Source organism: Ranitomeya imitator, chromosome 3 (assembly GCF_032444005.1).
Source record: "Ranitomeya imitator isolate aRanImi1 chromosome 3, aRanImi1.pri, whole genome shotgun sequence".
NCBI lineage: Eukaryota > Metazoa > Chordata > Amphibia > Anura > Dendrobatidae > Ranitomeya > Ranitomeya imitator.
Window position 1 is genome coordinate 792,039,921 of NC_091284.1, and position 22,395 is coordinate 792,062,315.

The following is a 22,395-nucleotide window of genomic DNA, read 5'->3' on the forward strand; positions in this document are numbered from 1 at the left end:
TGCTGCCCTCAAGTGAGGTAGCAAAAACCTGTTGACAGGTTCCCTTTAAAAAAACAACCTAAGCTTTACTTGCCCTCACTGGGTCTAGCACCGAGTATTTGATGCTACTCCTGGTGTTTGTTATTGTGTCTACAGTGCTGGTGACACATCAACAGCGCTGCAGACAATCACTGAGCTCAGCGGCTCTGAGCGGCTTCTAAGATGTCCTCGGGCAGAACTGCTGAGCTTAATGATTAGCTGCAATGCTGTCGACACGAAGTCGGAGCTGAAGACAATCACAGACACCAAGAAGAGCAGCAAAGACTTAGCACTGGACCTGGGAAAGGTGAGTAAGGCACAGTTTTGTTTAGGACCTTAGGACAGGATTTCTTTAAAGTAGGCATACCACTTTAATGTCACATAATACTTCATTTTATTTCCATCAATTAGAATCTGACTTTTGCTAAATGAATTATATAGATTGGAATCCTGTTTCCAAAAAAAAAACTCTGTAAACTATGAAAATAAAGGATGACAAAATGTAATAAGAAAATAACAGAAGAAAATAATAGCTTTCCAATTACCCTGCACTAATCTGCACTTTACCGCGCTCTCAGTGATGATAATAATAGTATTATTGCCGTGTTTTTTGCTGGCCGTAATCTTAGCATTGTTCTAACACTTCATTACCTTAAAAGTAGTAATTGTGCGGCTTTAATACTGGCATTTCTCAGAATGTCACAGGAATTAATTTGTAATTTGCTGTTAAGGAGGTGTTCTGGCAATTACATTTCCCATAACTTAACACGTCATTATACGGCCTCCTGGTCGCTGAAGCGAACGGCGGCATTAGGGAACGCAGTGTCCGTGGAATCAAGGATGGCAGAAAAGGGGTTATCTGCTTTGGAAAACCTATCTTCACACCCTACATGACCCAAAGTATCAGGAGGACATCTGACCATCACACCTGGACCAGCTTGTTGGACACCCCATTCTAAAACCAAGGGTGCGAATATGGAGTTGGTTCCCCAGTATATCACAGCTCCCGCTCTTCTGAGAAGGCGTTCCACAAGATTTTGGAAATATCTGTGCAAATTGCCTCTTCATAAAGAAAGAGGACTAGAACCCTAGAACTAGAGGACTAGAACCCTAGAACCAGAGGACTAGAACCCTAGAACTAGAGGACTAGAACCCTAGAACTAGAGGACTAGAACCCTAGAACTAGAGGACTAGAACCCTAGTGTCACCTATTGGAAGTAGCAATCCTCTAAAGTTCTTTTCCTCTTCCTCTCTAAAGAAACAATTTGCATATTTATTTTCCCAGAGGAACATGCATGGCTTATAAGTTTCCTCACTCTGACATGCTAGGCTTGGTTTGTTACTCTCCGCAAGGAGGAATACTACCCCTTTGATCCCAGAAATATTCGTGAAGTTTTTGCCCATTCGGCACAAAGAGCGTTTGCGTGGTCAGACCCGAATGTCTGACAAGTGTTGGCCCCAATCGGAGTTCCAATTCATCATAAAGACATTGGACGGGGTTGAGGTCCAGTGCCCCAACCAAACTCTCCATCCTATGTCTTTATGAACTTTGCATTATGCACCATGGTATAGTTATGCCGGAAGAGGAAAGGCTGTCCCAAAACGGTTCCATCTGGAAATGTTCCAAAAATAGTGCGACTGCCCTCTTTTGAAAAAGTTTTAGCTACCGTAATTCCCACCACCAAACCCAAATTTCTTGACTAAGCTGCTAGATATTGAGAGGTGACGGCTTTACTCCACTTCTAATATGTGGACTCTTTGGAGTGTGGGAGGAAACCGGAGAACTCGGAGGAAACCCACGCAAACACGGGGGGAACATACAAACTCCTTGTAGATGTTGTCCTTGGAGGGATTTGAACCCAGAAACCTAATCCTGCAATGCAACGCTGATAACCACTGAGCCACCATGCTGCCCTATACTTTGGTATTTGTGCACTGTATAGCGGCATTAATTATAAACCATGTAGCTGGCACTATTAGGGGGTATTTTGCTGGCCTTGGTGGCGTTACAGTATTTATGAGAATATTCTGCCTGATCTGTATTGTTGTGAGGGTCATGTGGCGATCATTAAATATGAGCATGTCATGTGAATTATCTGTGCAGTGAATAGCAGTATGGCTTATTTGCACAGTATGACAGTATTATTAATAAAAACTCTAGCTAGAACTATTAGAGTGGCATTCGACTGGCCACGGGGATATTATGAAAGAGCTGTATCAGGGGGTCTCTGACTATCATTATAGATGAAGTTGTTGTTTGTGCACTGGTATAGCAATCTTATTTATTTGTACAGTTTGCAGCATAATTCAGAAACTCTAAAGCTGGAGCTAATAGAGGAGGCATTCTGTTGGAGCTTAGTCAGGGGGAGCCTCTGGCTATCATTGAGCATGTGTGCACTGTATAGCAGCGTGATTTAGCGTTAGTTATTTGAACAGTAAGCAAGTATTTTCTATGAATATTGAATAATACCATTACATATTCACTTTAAAATGAAGACTATGACTGTGTCTTGCAAAAATCCTGTATATGTCCCAGACTTAGACAATAATCATCCAATTTGGGTTCATCCGAATTTCCTGGGACAGATTCTGCTTCTTACCATTTGTCATGCATACTGACCATTTCTTTAAGAAGACCGATTATTAATGGTGGTCTTCTTGCTATGTGTATATACAGCTCTGGCAAAAGTTAAGAGACCACTCTGCAGTTTTATAAAAAATCACCATCTCTACATGTCTGACAGCCATTCTATTCCAGTATCAGTTGAATTCCAACCAGAGTACACTTCATTCTACTTATTGTGCTTCTGATTAGATGATCACCTGAACCAAATCTTATTTAACGAAGGAAAGTATAAAAAACCCTCCTGTGGTGTTCACAATCCTCTTGCAATAGGACAAGCTGGATGGAAAAACAAGTGCTAGTAATATCTCAAAAGTAATAGAAATGAAAAAATAACTTTTAACCATGCCAAAGGAGTTGAAAAGAAAAGTCTTGAGTGATGAAAGAAGGCCTCCATTCTGCCTTTACTATCAGAGGGACACAGTAAGCATCATGTCACCTCCATCCTTAAAATTTCTAAGACACAATCCATTACAACAAGGTCAAGCAGCAGACATTGGGGACAACAAAGCTACAGACCGGCAGAGGGTGAAAACGACCCTCCACTGACCAGAATGACCGTCATCTTATTCGAATGTCACTCAGCAACCGTAGGTTGACATCAAGTGACCTACAAAATGAATGGCAAGTAGTATTACAAATCCCAAAATCATACTATCAGTATGGCAAATAGCAGCTAGGGTAAAGTGCACGGCAAGAACAGTTTGCAACAGGCCCCTAGAGGCAGGACCCAAGTTTTGTAAAGCTAGAAAAAAGCCTTTCATCAATGATAAGCATTGCCAAAGACCATAAGGATTGGACCATAGAGGACTGGAGTAAGGTAATCTTCTCTGGTGAGTATCATTTTCAGCTTTGCCCAACACCTGGTCATCTAATGGTTAGACGAAGACCTGGAGAGGCGTACAAGCCACAGTGTTTTGCACCCACTGTGAAATTTGGTGGAGAATCGGTGATGATCTGGGGATGCTTCAGCAAGGCTGGAATTGGGCAGGTCGTTCTTTGCGAAGGACGTATGAATCAAGCCGCTTACAAGGTTATCCTGGAAAAACAGTCGATTGCTTCTGCTCAGGCAATGTTCCCAACTCTGAGAACTGTTTTTTCCAGCAGGAAAATGCATCATGCCACACAGCTAGGTCAATCGAGGTGTGGATGAAGGACCACCACATCAAATCCCTGTCATGGGCCGCCCAATCTCCAGACCTGAACCCCATTGAAAACCTCAGGAATGTAATCAAGAGGAAGATGGATATTCACAAGCCATCAAACAAAGAAGAACTGCTTACATTTTTGTACCAGGAGTGACATAAGGCCACCCAAATGCAGTGTGAAACACTGGTGGAAAGCATGCCAAGACACATGAAAGCTGTGATTTAAAATCATGGTTATTCCACAAAATATTGATTTCTGAACTCTTCCTGAGTTAAAACATTAGTATTGTTGTTTCTATTTTGCATTATTTGAGATTTGCATGCAATGCATTTTTTTGTTATTTTGACCATTTCTCATTTTCTGAAAATAAATACAAAATGTATTGCTTGGAACTTCGGAGACATGTTGTCAGAAGTTTATAGAATAAAAGAACAATTTACATTTTACTCAAAAATATACCTATAAAGAGAAAAATCAGACAAACTGAAAATTTTGCAGTGGTCTTTTAATTTTTGCCAGAGCTGTATGTATATATATATATATATATATATATATATATATATATATCTTTTAAATGTTAAAATTTGCTCGAAGTCATAGAAATACAGTAGATTTATCATAAAAGCCGCAGCTGTGTTATCCTTTCAGCCAATTCATAACCGTGGTGCTGGGTACGGAATAAATTCGTCATTTAATTTTATTTTCCTATGTACCCCGTAGCCTCGATCTAACAGTCGTTGTTACTCAGGTTCTTACGGGAAAAAAAAAAAGATGAAGTATTAAATTACAAAAAAAATGTTTTTATTTTTTGTATTAAAGGACACCTAGAGGCGAAATCCATTTGACATTTATTTTCTTTGATCTGAACTTCTGTTTTATGTAGAGACAGGGAAACTTTGTGCTAAAACTTTCATTTACATCAGAACTACTATTGGATCTTTAGCGGTACATATAATACATGTGTCTCTGTGCCTCCTGGCCCCTTGAGGAGAAATATTGGATTACACAGTGCATCTCATATTAGAAAAATATTGGCTATTCTAGAAAGGCTTCGGCTTCAAGACATAGCTTTTATTGGGTTGGGAAAAGATCAAAAAGAGCATTATGTAGAGGAAAGAGTATTGGAGTCTTTTCCTTGACTTTTAAAGACTTTTAAAGTAGACGTCTTGTTGGCAATCAAACAGACTTAGTCCTTCAAATCGAGGATCTGTGCTCATTGTTACATCATTAACCCCTTTACCCCCAAGGGTGGTTTGCACGTTAATGACCAGGCCAATTTTTACAATTCTGACCACTGTCCCTTTATGAGGTTATAACTCTGAAACGCTTCAATGGATCCCACTGATTCTGACAATATTTTCTCGTGACATATTGTACTTCATGATAGTGGTAAAATTTCTTTGATATTACCTGCATTTATATGTGAAAAAAAAGGAAATTTGGCCAAAATTTTGAAAATTTCGCAATTTTCCAACTTTGAATTTTTATGCAATTAAATCACAGAGATATGTCACAAAAAATACTTAATAAGTAACATTTCCCACATGTCTACTTTACATCAGCACAATTTTGGAACCAACATTTTTTTTTCTCATTTTTACAACACCATTTTTTTTTTTAGAGACCACATCTCATTTGAAGTCATTTTGAGGGGTCTATATGATAGAAAATACCCAAGTGTGACACCATTCTAAAAGCTGCACCCCTCATAGTGCTCAAAACCACATTCAAGAAGTTTATTAACCCTTCAGGTGTTTCACAGGAATTTTTGGAATGTTTAAATAAAAATGAACATTTAACTTTTTTTCACAAAAAATTTACTTCAGCTCCAATTTGTTTTCTTTTACCAAGGGTAACAGTAGAAAATGGACCCCAAAAGTTGTTGTACAATTTGTTCTGAGTACGCTGATACCCCATATGTGGGGGTAAACCACTATTTGGGCGCATGACAGAGCTCGGAAGCGAAGGAGCGCCATTTGACTTTTCAATGCAAAATTGACTAGAATTGAGATGGGACGCCATGTTGCAATTGGAGAGCCACTGATGTGCCTAAACATTGAAACCCCCCACAACTGACACCATTTTAGAAAGTAGACCCCCTAAGGAACTTATCCAGAGGTGTGGTGAGCACTTTGACGAACCAAGTACTTCACAGAAGTTTATAATGCAGAACCGTAAAAATAAAAAATCATATTTTTTCACAAAAATTATCTTTTCGCCCCCAATCTTTTATTTTCCAAGGGTAAGAGAAGAAATCGGACCTGAAAATTTGTTGCACAATTTGTCGTGAGTATGCTGATACCCCATATGTGGGGGTAAACCACTATTTGGGCACATGGGAGAGCTCGGAAGGGAAGGAGCACGGTTTTACTTTTTCAACGCAGAATTGACAGGAATTGAGATGGGACGCCATGTTGCGTTTGGAGAGCCACTGATTGGCCTAAACATTGAAACCCCACACAAGTGACACCATTTTGGAAAGTAGACCCCCTAAGGAACTTATCTAGATGTGTGGTGAGCACTTTGACCCACCAAGGGTTTCACAGAAGTTAATAATGCAGAGCCGTAAAAATAAAACAACATTTTTTTCCCACAAAAATTATTTTTTAGCCCTCAGTTTTGTATTTTCCCGAAGGTAACAGGAGAAATTGGACCGCAAAAGTTGTTGTCCAATTTGTCCTGAGTACGCTAATACCCGATATGTGGGGGGGAACCACCGTTTGAGAGCTCGGAGGGAAGGAGCGCCATTTGGAATGCAGACTTAGATGGAATGGTCTGCAGGCGTCACATTGCATTTGCAGAGCCCCTAACGTACCTAAACAGTAGAAACCCCCCACAAGTGACCCCATATTGGAAACTAGTCCCCCAAGGAACTTATCTAAATGTGTTGTGAGAACTTTGAACCCCCAAGTGTTTCACTACAGTTTATAACGCGGAGCCGTGAAATTTAAAAAAAAAAAAAAAATTTCTCCAAAAAATTATATTTTAGTCCGCAGTTTTGTATTTTCCCAAGGGTAACAGGAGAAATTGGACCCCAAAATTTGTTGTCCAATTTGTCCTGAGTACGCTGATACCCCATATGTTGGGGTAAACCCCTGTTTCGGCACACGGGAGAGCTCGGAAGGGAAGGAGCACTGTTTTACTTTTTCAATGCAGAATTGGCTGGAATTGAGATCGGACGCCATGTCGCGTTTGGAGAGCCCCTGATGTGCCTAAACAGTGGAAACCCCCCAATTATAACTGAAACCCTAATCCAAACACACCCCTAACCCTAATCCCAACGGTAACCCTAACTACACCTCTAACCCAGACACACCCCTAACCCTAATCCCAACCCTATTTCCAACCGTAAATGTAATCCAAACCCTAACCGTAACTTTAGCCCCAACCCTAACTGTAGCCTTAACCCTAGCCCCAACCCTAACCCTAGCCCTAACCCTAGCCCTAACCTAGCCTTAACCCTAGCCCTAACCCTATCCCTAGCCCTAACCCTAGCCCTAACCCTATCCCTAGCCCTAAACCCATCCCTAACCATAGCCCTAACCCTAGCCATAACCCTAGCCCTAACCCTAGCCCTAATCCCAACCCTAACCCAAATGGGAGAATGGAAATAAATACATTTTTTAAATTTTTTAATTTTTTCCTAACTAAGGGGGTGATGAAGGGGGGTTTGATTTACTTTTATAGCGGGTTTTTTAGCGGATTTTTATGATTAGCAGCCGTAACACACTGAAAGACGCTTTTTATTGCAAAAAATATTTTTTGCGTTACCACATTTTGAGAGCTATAATTTTTCCATATTTGAGTCCACAGAGTCATGTGAGGTCTTGGTTTTTGCGGGACGCGTTGATGTTTTTATTGGTAATATTTTCAGGCACGTGACATTTTTTGATCGCTTTTTATTCCAATTTTTGTGAGGCAGAATGACCAAAAACCAGCTATTAATGAATTTCTTTTGGGGGAGGCGTTTATACCGTTCTGCGTTTGGTAAAATTGATGAAGCAGTTTTATTCTTCGGGTCAGTACGATTACAGCGATACCTCATTTATATTTTTTTTATGTTTTGGCGCTTTTATACAATAACTATTGTATAAAAAATAATTCTTTTTGCATCGCTTTATTCTGAGGACTATAACTTTTTTTATTTTTTTGATGATGATGCTGTATGGCAGCTAGTTTTTTGCGGGACAAGATGATGTTTTCAGCGGTACCATGGTTATTTATATCCGTCTTTTTGATCGCGTGTTATTCCACTTTTTGTTCGGTGGTATGATAATAAAGCGTTGTTTTCTTGCCTCCTTTTTTTTTCTTACGGTGTTTACTGAAGGGATTAACTAGTGGGACAGTTTTATAGGCTGGGTCGTTACGGACTCGGCAATACTAAATATGTGTACATTTATTGTTTTTTTTTATTTAGATAAAGAAATGTATTTATGGGAATAATATATTTTTTTTCTTTATTTAGGAATTATTATTATTATTTTTTTTTTACACATGTGGAATTTTTTTTTTTTTTTTACTTTTTTACTTTGTCCCAGGGGGGGACATCACAGATTGCTGATCTGACAGTTTGCACTGCACTCTGTCAGATCAGCGATCTGACTTACAGCGCTGCAGGCTTACCAAGCGCCTGCTCTGAGCAGGCACTTGGTAAGCCACCTCCCTCCCTGCAGGACCCGGATGCCGCGGCCATTTTGGATCCGGGCCTGCTGCAAGGAGGAGAGATAAGAGACCCTCACAGCAACGCGATCACATCGCGTTGCTGCGGGGGTCTCAGGGAAGCCCGCAGGGAGCCCCCTCCATGCGCGATGCTTCCCTATACCGCTGGCACACCGCGATCATTCCACGGTGTGCCGGGGGTTAATGTGCCGGGGGCGGTCCGTGACCGATCCTGGCACAAAGTGCCGGATGTCAGCTGCGATAGGCAGCTGACACCTGGCCGTGATCGGCCGCGCTCCCCCCGTGAGCGGGGCAGATCGTGCTGGACGTACTATTCCGTCCTTGGGAAGTAAGGCCCACCCCACATGGACGGAATAGTACGTCCAATGGCAGTAAGGGGTCAAAGAGGGGACTTCATGTGAAGTTTGAGGGAACCTATATGACTTTCCATACTGTTAACACTAGAGATGAGCGAATATTTCAATATTCGGTTCGGATTACGATCGCCATATTTGCAATATTCGCCGCACATAGCCGAATGCCATTGGAGTCAATGGGAGTACAGATGAGGGAATATGTTCGGAAATGATTGTCAAGATAAATTCGGCACCAATAAGGTCCGAATATGACACAAATATGGCAAATCGGAGAACGTTTTCCTAACATATTCACTCACCTCTAGTTGGGACATACTAGGGGCAGTAGTCAGGTTGTAGCCATATGCAGATTGGTTTTTGCTTACATTTGCTATTGGCTTAACATATCCTGAGTTGAGTGGCACAATATGTCCAGTTTTATAAACAGGATTTCAAGATTTTGGGAGATGTTTATTCTAAATGTGTCTGTGGACACTCTGAATTGCAGCATGTTGGGGTTTTACAGGAATGTTAGGATAATGTATTGAATTATTGAGAAATGGGAGTCCCTAAAGGGCGGTTGTCCAACTCTTGAATGCCTTTTTTCTTTCTAGGCATGAATGGTTTCAAAATAATAAACTCACCCTTCATCACCACCATGGATCCAACACAGTAAGCTCTGGAGGTCTATGCCAGCTCCGGTAGAGATGTCCTCATCATTGGAAGTAACCAGGATGGCTGTAGACTGGGATTGTTTGCAGTGGTCAGGTGACAAGGAGAGTCAATCATCAGAGAAACATCCTATGACGTGCTCCTTGTGTCACCCATGATTGGCCGTCGTTAGCCTGGTAATTTCCCCACAGAGCAGACATCACTTCCTGAGATGGAGAAGACCTCCAGAGTAGAGCCACCTGTGCTGGAAGCGTGGGGGTGCTGAACGGTAAGTATCATAACTGTAGAAAAAAATCAAAATAGTATACATTGATCTATTGTGGCTAAGGAAAATGTACAAAACTGGGCATGAGATTCTTAGGTGACATATTGATCAGAATGGATGAAGCTCCTTCCTGGTCATGGCCAACTTCTCAGTGAGTCCCTAACTTGTCAAGCATAGCGCCATATAGCGACCAATGCCGCAATGAAACTTCATAGACAGAAGGAACAACCCAGACACACCAACAGCACCCATACTACAAGGCAAAGCCTCCACGGCTGCAGCTTACGCCATCACACAGGCCCAGAACCACGGCAACAATGGCCGTCACACAGCACCAACACCTAGTGAATTCATCTAAAAAACTCTTCCACATGATCTCAGACAAAAAAAAGAGAGCCAAATAGATGAAACTCCTCTTGCAGTCCCCTGCTAATTTAAAAACCTGGTCCCACGAAAACAAAAAAATTAGGGGACAGACTATGCAATATATCAAAGCTATATCAAAAAGACATGAACCGCACATTCAAAATGTATACATTCATCTACTGCAGATCAGCAAAAATGTACAAAAAGGACCACAAAGTTTCTAACATTATGTTCAGAATGCCAATTGGAAGGATTGGTTACAGGTGACCAATTAATTGGCGTTACTAAATGGCTGCTTTCCTTCCCTTTTGAAAAAATGGTCTTGCTGCCTGGAAATATTTCCATAAGAATTTACTGTATTTATTGTTTTGTTATTTTATTTTATTCTTTTTTTTTACTTTTATGCTTCATGAATGTTTCATGCCATTGCATTTATGTTAACCTTGCTCTCTCTATGTCTTGTTTTGGATGAAAATGTTAATAAAATTGTTTGGGAAAAACAGGTTACCAATCAATAGTTAAAGTATAACTTTGATTTCATATGACTGTTCAGAATAAGCTGTCATGTGTGAATATTAGGAATACAATTATTTAAATCCATTAAAACATTTCCATCCTGCCGTTTTCCTTTCCTTTAGCTCTAATTCTTAGTTATCTCTGAGCTAGTGGGTGGAGACTATGATGATGTCTCCGAAAAATATAGTACACGCAGACACAAGGGATTCCTGCTCTCTAATCTAGGATCTAGCCAAGGTGTGTATCTAGGTCTGAGGTGAGATAAAACACTTAAGGTACCTTCACACTGAGCAACTTTTGAAGGAGAACGATAGCGATCCGTGACGTTGCAGCATCCTGGATAGCGATCTCGTTGTGTTTGACACGCAGCAGCGATCAGGATCCTGCTGTGACATCGCTGGTCGGAGCTAGAAGGCCAGAACTTTATTTCGTCGCTGGATCACCCGCTGTCATCGCTGGATCGGCGTGTGTGACGCCGATCCAGCGATGTGTTCACTTGTAACCAGGGTAAACATCGGGTTCCTAAGTGCAGGGCCACGCTTAGTAACCCGATATTTACCCTGGTTACCATTGTAAAAGTAAAAAAAAAAAAAAACACAACATACTCACATTCCGGTGTCTGTCGCGTCCCCCGCCGTCAGCTTCCCGCACTGACTATGAGCGCCGGCCGTAAAGCACAGCGGTGACGTCACCGCTGTGCTCTGCTTTATGGCCAGCGCTGACAGTCAGTGCGGGAAGCTGACGGCGGGGGACGTGATACACACCAGAATGTGAGTATGTTGTGTTTTTTTTTTTTTTTTTTTTTACTTTTACAATGGTAACCAGGGTAAATATCGGGTTACTAAGCACGGCCCTGCGCTTAGTAACCCGATGCTTACCCTGGTTACCCGGGGACTTCGGCATCGTTGGTCGCTGGAGAGCTGTCTGTGTGACAGCTCTCCAGCGACCACACAACGACTTACCAACGATCACGGCCAGGTCGTATTGCTGGTCGTGATCGTTGGTAAATAGTTTTGTGTAATGGTACCTTAACTAGAAAGACAGCATCAGCATGGAGGACATTATGAAGCAGCATTTAGCTGTGTATGTAGCTCTGGGGTGAGATAAAACATTTACTAGAAAAACAACAGCATGGAGGACATTATAGAGCAGCACTTAGCTGTATATCTAGCTATGGAGTGAGATAAAACACTTACTAGAAAGCATCAGTGCTATCTCATGTGTCTGGACCTCTGTGTCGGCTTTCTGTCATTCTGCTCTCCATTCTTCTTTCACCCTTCCATTCTCCACAGACTTTTATGCCCTGCAGTAACCTGATTCCTCAGTGGTCTGGCTGTTTGTCTTGAGTGTTTTTTGTTGTTGTTTAGAGTGAATAATAAGTTCAGGAGAAAAAATGATGAAGGAAGCAGATGTCTCTGATATGATATATTACTATGTTTCTTATAGTCACTTTCTACTTTTGATTTATGCAAAGTTTGTGGAAACAGCGTCCGATTAATTCTTTTTCACAATATTTATTACTTCTCATTCATTCGGATAGTCCATAATTGCTTACGCCATCCCGTTATTCTCGTCCTTACGCTTGCGCTGCCATTATTGCCCATCATTGGTGAAGTAGAGGATGCACAGTAATGAGGAGCGAGACGTAACGCCTCCGTATCATCAGCTGGGAATCTCAGACACTTGTCAGGGTAGCTGGAGTAGCGGTGCGCAGAGCGGAACTGTGCCAAGTGGAAGTCTTCCCTTTCTCTCAGTACATTGCAGTTTCGTAAAGTTATTTGAAAAGGTCAGCTGAAGTTCCATGGCGAGACGCTACTGCGGAGATTCTTGCTTAATGAGTGCAAAACGTCTAGGTAAAGCAAAACCATGGAGTTACTCTCCGGCTGACACTGAACATAAAAAGGAGAAAAAATACTAAAAAAAAAACCAACATCTCGGAAAATGTTATAAAACAAAATAAATCTGAAATTCACATACGGGCTTTCTTAGCAATAATAATGAACTGGTTATTTACTGCATCCAAAGCAAGCAGGGATTTAACTCTATGATGGGAATAAATCCAAGGATGGATTGTCTAAGGCAGGGGTGTCAAACTGCATTCCTCGAGGGCTGCAAACAGGTCATGTTTTCAGGATTTCCTTGTACTGCACAGGTGATAATTTAATCACCTACACAAATAATGAGTTGGTGATTAAATTATCACCTGTACAGTACAAGGAAATCCTGAAAACATGACCTGTTTGCAGCCCTCGAGGAATGCAGTTTGACACCACTGGTCTAAGGGGTGGGGATTAAGTTATAAATAATGATTCATTAATGAAGGAAAAATAAAAGAAAACGTGCCTAAATAATAATAATTTATGTCATTTAGACTAATTAATTTAGAATAATTATGAACTAACTTATACAGCAGACATAGATGTACAGATGTATCCACCCGGCCCACTCTATACTAGCATCCCGTACAATGGTGACACATCCTTGTGACAAGGGAAATGGTAAAATCTTGTTGTCAATCAGGTCTCACTTCCATGTTTTTTTGTATGCTTCTTGTGCAATGTATGTATTTACTAAAACAGACATGTTCGGAGAGGTCTCTGGTTATAGACTCTTCCTTCTTTTCTTCTCCGTCTGACCCAGACTGTAATTACAACTGCTCCTGATGAAGTTTACTGTGAAGATAACTTTAGCCCCTCACTTCCACAGCAATGTAGATACACACATTCAATCTGACCCCCAGACAAGACCATTTAGACACCAGAAAAGTCCATTAGGCTATACAGTATTCAGTATTCAGTATTTGGTCAGTTTTTTACCTCAGTATTTGCAAGCCAAAACCAGGAGTGGCTGATAAATGCAGAAGTGGTGACATGTTCCTATTAGGCCACGATCACACGTTCAGAATTTGGTCAGTTTTTTACCTCAGAATTTGTCAGCCAAAACCAGGAGTAGGTGATAAATACAGAAGTGATGACGTGTTCCTATTAGGCCACGATCACACGTTCAGAATTTGGTCAGTTTTTTACCTCAGTATTTGTCAGCCAAAACCATGAGTAGGTGATAAATACAGAAGTGGTGCATATGTTTCTATTATACTTGTCCTCTGACTGGCCCAATCCTGGTTTTGGCTTACAAATACTGAGGTAAAATACTGACCTAATACTGATAGTGTGACCGTAGCCTTATATTGATTCAGACCTTAAAATAAGACCCCAGACAATACTGAGGAATTAGTGTACGCCAGAGGTCACTGTGTCTACATAACTTCAGGGTCTCATTTGGGGTCTGCATTAATTTAGGAATCTGTTCTGGGATTTTCATTAATTTGGGAGTCTTTATTTTTTTATGCCTGCATTCATGTAAAGGTCTTATCTGAGGTCTGAATTAAAAGGGTGGTCTGGGCCAAATAAATAAGTCTTCAGTCGCTTTGTGTGCCTGCAGACTTAAGAATCCCCCCAGGACACACACTGTGCTCTGCGGGGATTTGCTGGTTTTGGACCCGGGACCGGAGGGTTTGTATGAGTTATACATACTCCCGACCAGTGAGTGCTGCCTTACTTTCCATACACTAAAATTGAGCTGAGGCGATGCTCCGACTAGTGAGGGGGCCATCTAGTGAGTGTGTCCAACTAGAGGGCACGGCCTTGTTCCATACGAGTGTATGGGGAGTGAGGCCGCTCCCACTGGCCGGGAGTATGTATAACTCATACATACCCTTCGGTCCTGGTTTGGAAATCGTCTAATCCCCACAGCTCAGGGATAGGAAACAAAGGGTGGTTGTTAATGGAGCACACTCGGACTGGGTAGCGGTTAGCAGTGGGGTACCACAGGGGTCAGTATTGGGCCCTCTTCTTTTTAACATATTTATTAATGACCTTGTAGGGGGCATTCAGAGTAGAATTTCAATATTTGCAGATGACACTAAACTCTGCAGGGTAATCAATACAGAGGAGGACAATTTTATATTACAGGATGATTTATGTAAACTAGAAGATTGGGCTGATAAATGGCAAATGAGCTTTAATGGGGATAAATGTAAGGTCATGCACTTGGGTAGAAGTAATAAGATGTATAATTATGTGCTTAATTCTAAAACTCTGGGCAAAACCGTCAATGAAAAAGACCTGGGTGTATGGGTGGATGACAAACTCATATTTAGTGGCCAGTGTCAGGCAGCTGCTACAAAGGTAAATAAAATAACGGGATGCATTAAAAGAGGCATAGATGCTCATGAGGAGAATATAATTTTACCTCTATACAAGGCACTAGTTCGACCACACTTAGAATACTGTGCACAGTTCTGGTCTCCGGTGTTTAAGAAAGACATAGCTGAACTGGAGCGGGTGCAGAGAAGAGCGACCAAGGTTATTAGAGGACTGGGGGGTCTGCAATACCAAGAAAGGTTATTACACTTGGGGCTATTTAGTTTGGAAAAACGAAGACTAAGGGGTGATCTTATGTTAATGTATAAATATATGAGGGGACAGTACAAAGACCTTTCTGATGATCTTTTTAATCATAGACCTGAAACAGGGACAAGGGGGCATCCTCTACGTTTGGAGGAAAAAAGGTTTAAGCATAATAACAGACGCGGATTCTTTACTGTAAGAGCAGTGAGACTATGGAACTCTCTGCCGTATGATGTTGTAATGACTGATGCATTACTTATATTTAAGAGGGGACTGGATACATTTCTGGAAAAGTATAATGTTACAGGGTATATACAGTAGATTCCTTGATAGGGCGTTAATCCAGGGAACTAGTCTGATTGCTGTATGTGGAGTCGGGAAGGAATTTTTTTCCCCAAGGTGGAGCTTAAGTTACCACACATGGGTTTTTTTGCCTTCCTCTGGATCAACATGTTAGGGCAAGTTAGGTTAGGCTATGGGTTGAACTAGATGGACTTAAAGTCTTCCTTCAACCTTAATAACTATGTAACTATGTAACAGTGCACAGTGAGTGTATTGGAGGGATTCATAAGTCTAGAATCCCACAAATTAACTGCAGATTTATTGATTTAGACTGGAAAACCCCTTTAATGTAAGGGTCTGTTAAGAGGTTAGAATTCATTTGTGTGTCTATAGAGGATGGAGGTGGCAATAGAAATAGGGACAACGATGGCTGGACTGTAAATCAGGAGAAGTTGCAATTGTGGTCAGGGCTGAATAGAGAAGAAAATAAGAGAAGGTCTTTAACCAGAGACCTATCCTCACTCCAAATTTCAGTCTTCAGGAATCTGTTCTGGGGTTATCATTAATTTGGGAGTCTGTTTTTGTATCTACATTCCTTTAAAGGTCTGAATTAATTTAACGGTCTGTTCTGAGGTTACGATTCATTTGCACGGCTTAAGAGGAAGGAGGTGGCTGCAGAAGTGAGGAACAAAGATGTCTGGCCTGTAAACCCGGAGAAGTTGCAATTGGGGTCAGAGAAGAAAATAAGAGCATGTCGATAACCAGAGACCTATCCTGACTCCTAATTTCATGCTTCAGACTAGACTTCTTATCTCGAATCCCTGTGGTCTAATTTCAGAAGCTAAATTCATATACTTACCCTACAACTGAACTTCTCGAGGTCCAGGCATTACTATATATCAGGTCCTGATCTTAAGCTTGCAATCTTGCGATCCCCCTTCACTTAGCTCAGCACACTGACAATCTACAATGGCGCTGATCTGATAGTATGGCTGTCAGGAATTGTTGTACATTGCGGTGCGATACAGATTTAAGAGTATATATTTGGATTTTCATTACATGTTTTTATAAGTTTTTTTGTCTTCATCTTTCAGCCCTTTCGAGTGCTGTCCCTGGACAGCAGACCTCATATGCTGCAATACTTAGGAGAAAATCAGGGAGCTCATCTTTGTCACTTTTTAACAACAAGAATAGACCGAGATATAGCAGCTCCTCGCTAGAACCTATCGGACAAGACTCGGAATACGAAAGAGAGAGAACAAGGCAATATAGCTCCCCAACAAACCTCTACCAACTCTCAGATGGACAATATGATGGTGAGTCTAGCTGTGCTTATATATCTTTCTGTTCATTTCATGTGTGAGATCCGTGCTGTTCATTACCTAGGTGGTTTCAACTCACGCCTGCAAATACACATTTCAACTTGTGGTTCTCAATTACCTAGCTGCAGAATTACTGTGTTGAAACCTTTTCCAAATAAAAATCTGCCTAGAGTGAAAAAGTAAGAAGTCAGGGGGAGGAGGGGGATGCAGCTGCAGCATGTCACTTACTGTTTCTACAATGCAGCATATGGGAGAAAGGGACAGCAAGGGGAACTTCTGCAAAGGTTGCAGTCATATCTAGGACCTAATTTCTTAGTCCAAAAGTATCACCGGACAGGATAGACATTGATTGATCATCACTTTGTCTAAATATTCAAGGCACCCCTGTGCTGTCTTACAAAACCTGTAGAAAAGCATGATCTTGCTGTCTTCACTCCCTACAAGTTAAAACTGTTTATCGTTCACACACCAATCCAATATGTGCAGGACCTGTCCCGGTTTACATGTTTGCTAACTTGCCTTCCACTTTTTATCAGTAAGTACTCACTATTTATCAGCATTCTGCCAGCACTGTAGGAGCAGGAAATTCCATTCTCTCACTTTCCATCATGCTTTACTCCTGACAATGACCAATGGCCTGTCTGCTCTGAACTGTAAGCTCCGCCTTTTATGTTATGCAGTTGGACAGACAGGAGAGCAGGAGCAGAGTGACAACTTCCTCTACAGAGCCAAAGACTCGACCCAACACCTTGCATGTTGTAGTCCATCACAGTGTCGCTGCTGCTACAGATGGATTTCACCGTCAGACTCTGTGAGGACATACTCGATAGACAAGTCCAAAAGGAACACCTTGTTGCCAATTTGTTGATACATTCCAAGAGGCTCAATAAAGGAATTGTTTAATATAGAGAAGGATCTAAGGAAAGATTCTACAGAAGACTTATTTTATATAGTAGGTGAGTATTTGTTTTAAAACATATGACCAGGCCCCAAGCCAGATGTCTTCGTGAATTCAGACCTCAGACTAAATCTATGTACCAAGGTTAAGAAATAGCAAAGGAAGAATATCCAGAAAAGGGTGGAGATCCATAAAAACTTTAACTTTATCGAAAAATCTACAAATCCATAAAAATCTGTAGGGTGATGAACCGGACCAAATACATTCCAGATGTTGTCCTTATTCATTGCTGGATTTTCTTCCTTTGCTAATTTATCCCTTGGCAAACTGCAAGGTTCCCTGCATGGAAGATCCTGCCTGGATGAGCTGAAGTAGCTTTTGTGTTCTTAAAGGGAACCTGTCACTCCCTCAAGCATTTGTAACTAAAAGAGCCACCTTGTGCAGCACAAATGCTGCATTCTGACAAGGTGACTTTTTTAGTTATGATGACTGCACACGCTGAAATAAATGTTTATAAAATGTGCCCCCTCATACGCTGAAACCGTCCCGGGGCAGGACTTTCCTTCCTATTCAGACGCAGCACCGCCTTCACTCCGGGATTGTGCACGCCGGGCGCCGCCTCTCGCTGCATTATCGTCCCCGTCGCCTGCGATGTAAGTACGAAGGGCAGCAAAACTGCGCATGCTCGAAGAAAAAAACTTAATGTGCAGGCGCCGGGGATGATAATGAAGCAAGAGGATGCGGCGCCCGGCGCGCACAGGACCGGAGTGATGGCTGTGCTGCGTCTGATTAGGAAGGAAAGTCCCGCCCCCGGACCGGTTTCAGGGTATGAGGGGGCACATTTTATAAACGTTTATTTCAGCATGTGTTGGGAGCATAACTAAAAGAGCCACCTTGTCAGAATGCAGCATTTGTGCTGCACAAGGTGGCTCTTTTAATTACAAGCACCTGAGGGGGTGACAGGTTCCCTTTAAGATTAAGTTACCTTATAGGATAGGAGATAACTTCGTGATCACTGGGTTCTGGCCGCTGAGACCCTCACTGATCCCGATAATGTGGTTCTGAAGAGCCCCATCTGGCGTGGAGGCCAAGCATGTGCACATCCGTTCCATTCATTCCCAATGCAATCATTGGAGATAGCGTTGCGCTTGGTCTTCAGCTCTTCTTTTAAGAACAAATGGAGTGAAGGTGCGCATGCTTGACCTCCGCTCTATTCAGATGGGGCTTTTCAGTGACCCATTCTCGAGATTGGTGAGGATTCAAATTTTATTGGACCCTACCAACGATCCGGAAGCTATCGCCATTCTATGGAGAAGGGATAACTTACCAATTTGGCACACTCCATTTAATTCCGACCCCAGACCAGACAGGTACATTAATGCAGACCATACCTTAAACATGGTCAGACTGTATAGGGACACATTCTATTGACACCTTGTTGTCAATTTGTTATACATTTCCTAAAAACCTAAGAGAGGAGTTGCACATTCTTGAGCTGTAAGAATAGATATTCCAACATTTTGGGAGAAACCTCCTTTATTGAAGACCCTAGACCATATCCTACATTAATGTAGACCCTAGACAAGCCCTTTTCCAGGATAAAACAAAGTATTTTTAGTTGAGAAACCAATTTTTGCATCCCAGTTGGCCAACATTTAGGGGTTATCAACAATAATTTGAGTGGAGTGCCAGGGAAAGGCCATCTGGGCCCGCTCTTCCCTTCTGACCAAGCCTTTTTTAAGAGACGGAGGGATCTGATTTTCTCACCTTGAAGAGCAGAACCTGAAGACTTTCTTGTGGAATTTTCATTTTGCAGAACAAGGATCTTGTAATATAACAATTTGTCACAGAAATGGCAGCGAGGTTCATGAAAGCGCAGATAAGACGAAAACTTAAATCGCATCAATGCAAGTCAGCCTCTTAAATGTGATTACTATTTAAATAAAGAACCTTTCCCAGACTCCAAGATGTTGATGTTTACCTGCTAAACATTATTAAAATGCACAGTTAAATTACTCCTTAAGAGCTGTAACAAATGTGCACATGCATAATGTGATTAACTGCGAGAGCCGGGATAACAATATGAATTTCATTACACGCCACTACGAGTGCACGATGTCTTGTTCCGTGTCACAAATTCTTATCAGTAAATATTGTTACCTCTTCTCACTTATTACCGGAGTGAAGGGTGATGCTATACATTCCCAGGAAAATTAGTGGGCAATGTCGTAGTGTCATTTAGACAGCAGATTATAGTTGGAAAGGTTATTATTATTATTATTATTATTACATTGTCAATATTATTATTATTATTATTATTATTATTATTATTATTATTATGTTATTATTTTGTTGTCAATACTCTGAATTATAATAATAATAATGACATTTTATTGTTATTATTATAACTATTGTGTTGTCAATATTATTATTATTACTATTATTTTTATTATTATTATTATTATTATTATTATTATTATTATTATGTTATTTCATTGTCAATATTGTGCATTATATTATTATTATTATTATTATTATTATTATTGCATTGTCAATATTATTATTATTATTATTATGTTATTATTTTGTTGTCAATACTCTGAATTATATTATCATTATTATTAATTATTATTATGACATTTTTATTGTTATTATTATAATTATTGCATTGTCAATATTATTATTATTACTATTATTTTTATTATTGTTATTATTATTATGTTATTTCATTGTCAATATTGTGCATTATATTATTATTATTATTATTATTATTATTAATTCTTATTATTATTAGTAAAAGTCTCTGATAGACTTTATTGCTATTATTGGCTTGGTAGCTGTCCAAGCGGTATGAACTCAAAACTTTGCTAGATTGATGGAGATCGCATTTTATAGATCCTGAGTGATGGGATATTGATGTCAATAGACAATTATTGTTTTTCATGAGACAACCTATTCCCTTAAAGGAAAGCTATCATCGAAAAATGACCTATTGTTTACATTCCCAGGAAGATTATAGGGCAATAGTTGTTGTGTAATTTAGACAGCAGATTATTGCTGGAAAGGTTATTATTATTATTATTAATAATATTGCTGTTATCTTTATTATTACATTGTCAATATTATTAATTATATTATTATTATCACTGTTATTTTATTGTTATTATCACATTGCCAATATTATTATTAATATTATTATTTAATTATTATTTTATTGTCAATATTATTAATTATATTATTATTATTTATTTATTATTATTGTTATTATTAGTAGTAGTACATTGTCGATATTATTAATTTTATTATTATTATTAATAGTAGTAGTAGCATAAGCCGCTGATAGACTTTACAGCTATTACCGACTTGGTAGGTGTCCAAATGGTCTGACCCTGAAACCTTTCTAGATTGATGGAGATTATATTGCATAAATTCCTGACTGATCGGATGTTGATGTCAATAGACAGTTATTGTTTCATGAGACAACCTATTCCCTTAAAGTGAAGCTATAATTTCAAATTGACCTGTTGTTTACATCAGGTTTTTGTGTTACATGAATTTGAATGTGTTTTACTCATATTATAATGTTACAATATTTAAAAAAAAAAATTAATTAGTAATTTTGCAATTTTCATATCTGCCACTGGGGCTTTTTTAGACTCCTACTTCTTGTCTGTTGAGAAAGAGTTTTCAGCGGGCTTTTTATCATCGGAGGCAGGATTAAAATGACAGGTAATAGCTCTATACACAGCTGATAACACATAATCCACTAATAGGTAATATTACAGCTGACTATGCTCTCTGTTGTGAATTCTGTGGCAGAGCTCCCTCCTGTGGTCACAAGTGGTACTTCGGCTGATTCTCTCTGTGAGCTTCCGTTGGTGGAGGAAAGTGGTACTGCGGCTTCTGAGTTTCCTTCCTCAGGTGATGTGGGGAAGTCGTTAGGTGCTGCTCTATTTAACTCCACCTAGTGCTTTGATCCTGGCCTCCAGTCAATGTTCTAGTATTGGACCTGTTTCCTCCTGGATCGTTCCTGTGGCCTGCTGCTCTGCATAGCTATGTTCCACTTTTGCTATTTTGTTTGCTGTTTTTTCTGTCCAGCTTGTCTATTTGTTTTTTCCTGCTTGCTGGAAGCTCTGGGACGCAGAGGGTGTACCTCCGTGCCGTTAGTTCAATACGGAGGGTCTTTTTGCCCCCTTTGCATGGTTTTTGAAGGGTTTTGTGTTGACCGCAAAGTTACCTTTCCTATCCTCGCTCTGTTCAGAAAGTTGGGCCTCACTTTGCTAAATCTATTTCATCTCTGCGTTTGTCTTTTCATCTTAACTCACAGTCATTATATGTGGGGGCTGCCTTTTCCTTTGGGGTATTTCTCTGAGGCAAGGTAGGCTTATTTTCTATCTTCAGGCTAGCTAGTTTCTCAGGCCGTGCCGAGTTGCATAGGGAGCGTTAGGCGCAATCCACGGCTGCCTTTAGTGTTGTTGGAGAGGATTAGGGATTGCGGTCAACAGAGTTCCCACGTCTCAGAGCTCGTTCTATGTTTTTGGGTTATTGCCAGGTCACTGTATGTGCGCTGACCTCTATGTCCATTGTGGTACTGAATTACCTTTTATAACAGTACTGGAGGCCCAAAGTACTAATGATTCTCAATAGAGGGAAAGAAGAAGTTCTGAGACCATTTTTTTTTCTCTGCACTGTGTTTTGCCTTTTTTTTCCCCTAGACATTTGGGTGGTTCAGGACACAGGTGTAGCAATGGACATTAAAGGTCTGTCTTCATGTGTGGATCAGCTCACGGCAAGAGTGCAAAGTATTTCTGAGTTTCAAAAATAATTGTAAACTATTTCTGGCTTTGAAACCTCGCTCCT

At 40.5% G+C, this 22,395-nt stretch overlaps 1 protein-coding gene across 1 annotated transcript in view; it reads left to right on the top strand.

Moving 5' to 3' along the window:
• The window catches only part of CNTN5 (contactin 5), a 2,082,395-nt gene that overhangs the window by 1,337,138 nt on the left and 722,862 nt on the right, over positions 1-22,395 (top strand). Inside the window, exon 5 of the mRNA XM_069759184.1 lies at positions 16,410-16,631. Coding sequence (XP_069615285.1) covers positions 16,410-16,631 — 222 coding nt within the window. The remainder of the gene's footprint in view (positions 1-16,409; positions 16,632-22,395) is intronic.